Source organism: Zootoca vivipara, chromosome 13 (genome assembly GCF_963506605.1).
Source record: "Zootoca vivipara chromosome 13, rZooViv1.1, whole genome shotgun sequence".
Lineage (NCBI taxonomy): Eukaryota > Metazoa > Chordata > Lepidosauria > Squamata > Lacertidae > Zootoca > Zootoca vivipara.
In genome coordinates this window covers 28,240,140-28,242,652 of record NC_083288.1, presented here as the reverse complement: position 1 = coordinate 28,242,652, position 2,513 = coordinate 28,240,140, and the positions used below count along the sequence as shown (strand labels likewise).

Sequence of the window (2,513 nt, the reverse complement as noted above, 5' to 3'; positions counted from 1 at the left end):
CTCAGGACTCCAGCTCTCCTTCCTGGACACTCAGCTTGGCACCCTTCAGACCATTGCGCGCTGGTTCACTTGCGCCACCAGGTAGAGACGAGTCTGTATAGTGGTTAGAGTAGCAGAGCTGGACCTGGGAGACAGGGTTTCAAATCATATGTCATATACTGAGTCAGACCTGTTTCGACCTCTGTCACTCAGGACATGGAGACATCAGAAATGGAATGCCTGTTTGCTTCTTCATTCCTGAGACCCCAGCTGTTTGCCATTTTAAGAGGTGTTTTCCTGTCCCACTATTCAAGAGGAAGAAGCAGGGGCACACAATTTATTAAATAGATGATTTCATTCTTCTTCTTTTAAAATAGTCATTTATTTATTTAATTTTATACCATGGACACACAGAAAAATATGAAAAATGTATGTAAATACAAGAAAACATAAAATCCTTTTCAAATAGAACATAAACGTAAGGCTGACTAAGACATTAAACAAAGAGATTAAACAATTTTGAGTTGTTTTCAATTATAATTTTTTATCATTGACCAATTTCTTTTGATGGGATGATTGAAAACACTTTGAGACATTTATTTCAGGATTGGTTTTTTTAATAGACACTAACAAATTCAGTAATGCCATGATCACTTCAAATTGAGAACGAAACACCATTTAAGAATGTGTATTATGATAAAATATGCATTTAAGTGTGTGTTTAGTTGTCATTTATATTTTTTTATGCCAACTTCTTTTTCTTCAGGGAAAAACAACAACCCTAAAACTGTCATGCATTGCAAATATACAGCTCAACACATCCAAATCAGCGATGGAACTTTATATCACCCACCAAAAAAGAGAAGCTAGAGAAAATAACATTGTTGCTTCTTTTTCACATTAATTCACTTCATGAGAATTGCTTTGCAAGTTTACTAATTTTATTTCTCAGGGCATCTTGGACCTCCTTATTTCTCAGGCTGTATATGAATGGGTTGGCAAGAGGCGGCAAAACTGTGTAGAAGAGAGAGGAAATTTTTTGCATGCCTCTGTTGACTTCATCCTTTGGTAACATATACACAATCATTAGTGAACTATAAAAAATTGAAACTACAATCAAGTGAGAGGAACAGGTGGAAAAGGCCTTTTGTCTCCCAGTGGTGGAGGGTATTCTTAAGATGGCAGCAATAATATATGAATAGGATGTTAAAGTTAAAACAAAAGGAGGGAATGTGAATATGACAGCCACAATGTAACTTGCACCTTCCAACACGCTGGTGTCACTGCAAGAGAGTTTAAGAAGAGGGAAGTAGTCACAAAAGTAATGATCCATTTCCCTGGAGCCAGAAAATGATAACTGTAGCATCAGAAGGAGTAATATAGAAAACCCTATAAAGCCATTGAGCCAAGATGCAGCGGCTAAATTGATACAAGTATTGGTTCTCATAGTTGTTGCATAATGCAATGGTTTACAGATTGCTAGATACCTGTCATAAGACATCACACAGAGTAAACAGCATTCTGCAGCTTCCAAGGAACCAAAGAGATACCACTGTGTGAAGCAGCCGTTGAAGGAAATCCTTCTGTCTCTAGTCAGGAGAGCGGAAAGCATTCTTGGAAATATATTGGAGCTGTAGCAAGCCTCCAAGAAGGAAAGATTCCCAAGAAAGAAGTACATGGGAGTATGTAGATGGTGATCAAGGACAACAAGGACAACAATCAACGTATTTCCAGTTATGGTCACCATGTAAATGACTAGAAAAGTCAGGAAAAGAAGTGTCTGCAATTCATAGAATCCCCCAAATCCCAGGAGGATAAATTCTGTAATTGTTGTCTTGTTTCTCAACATTGTGCGGAATGAAATCCTGTTGAAACGAGAAATGGATAAGTATCTCTAAAGAGAGGGAGAGGTAATTAGTTGGCCATAAACATTTTGCAGAAATGTTTTTTTTTTCTGATTATTGCTTCAACACAGTGACATAGCTACAGCTCTGGAAGATTATTTTGTGGGGCATGTTTATTTCATAGGCTAGTCCATTATTTTTATTCCTTGTTCTGAAGGACCTCAGAGGAACCTGGCTGTCTTATTACATAAGTTGCCTGGGCAACTCAGAAGAAGTAAAAAAAAATACATCTGTATTTTATGGACAAAGAGACATGTTACAAGGTTTCAGTGGATGCAAAGTTCTCCACTAGGCACTGAACATATCACTATTATGGTGGCAGGTGAGCTCTCTAGAAAGACTGTTCCAAAACTGAAAGACCACCCTTGAAAAGACCCCACACTCTGATGGTTACTCACCTCTCTTCATTTATGTTCTTACAATGGTTTCACTCTGCTGCTGTTTTTTCCATGCTAATATACACTATCATGACAACTGGTAACTGGTTGTTAGCAGTTCCCAGATCCTTCTCTTCATCTCATCACACTCAACGATAGTATAAATCTCAGTTCTATGACATGAATGCTATGCCAATAATACAAAGTGGGGATATGTCTACTCTAGGAAGTTGGTTTTATTAAGAAAAACACA

The 2,513-nt window shown here is 37.7% G+C and overlaps 1 protein-coding gene across 1 annotated transcript; it reads right to left on the bottom strand.

Moving 5' to 3' along the window:
- Positions 1 to 889: 889 nt before the first annotated feature.
- On the bottom strand, positions 890 to 1,828 carry LOC118077932 (olfactory receptor 2AP1-like). Its single transcript, XM_035101654.2, has one exon. It carries the CDS (start codon positions 1,826 to 1,828, stop codon positions 890 to 892), a length of 939 nt encoding a protein of 312 aa, XP_034957545.2.
- Between the last annotated feature and the right edge of the window lie 685 nt (positions 1,829 to 2,513).

Bases quoted from the DNA above. Each gene is read 5' to 3' on its own strand.
- LOC118077932 (XM_035101654.2), bottom strand. From the start codon at position 1,828: ATGTTGAGAAACAAGACAACAATTACAGAATTTATCCTCCTGGGATTT.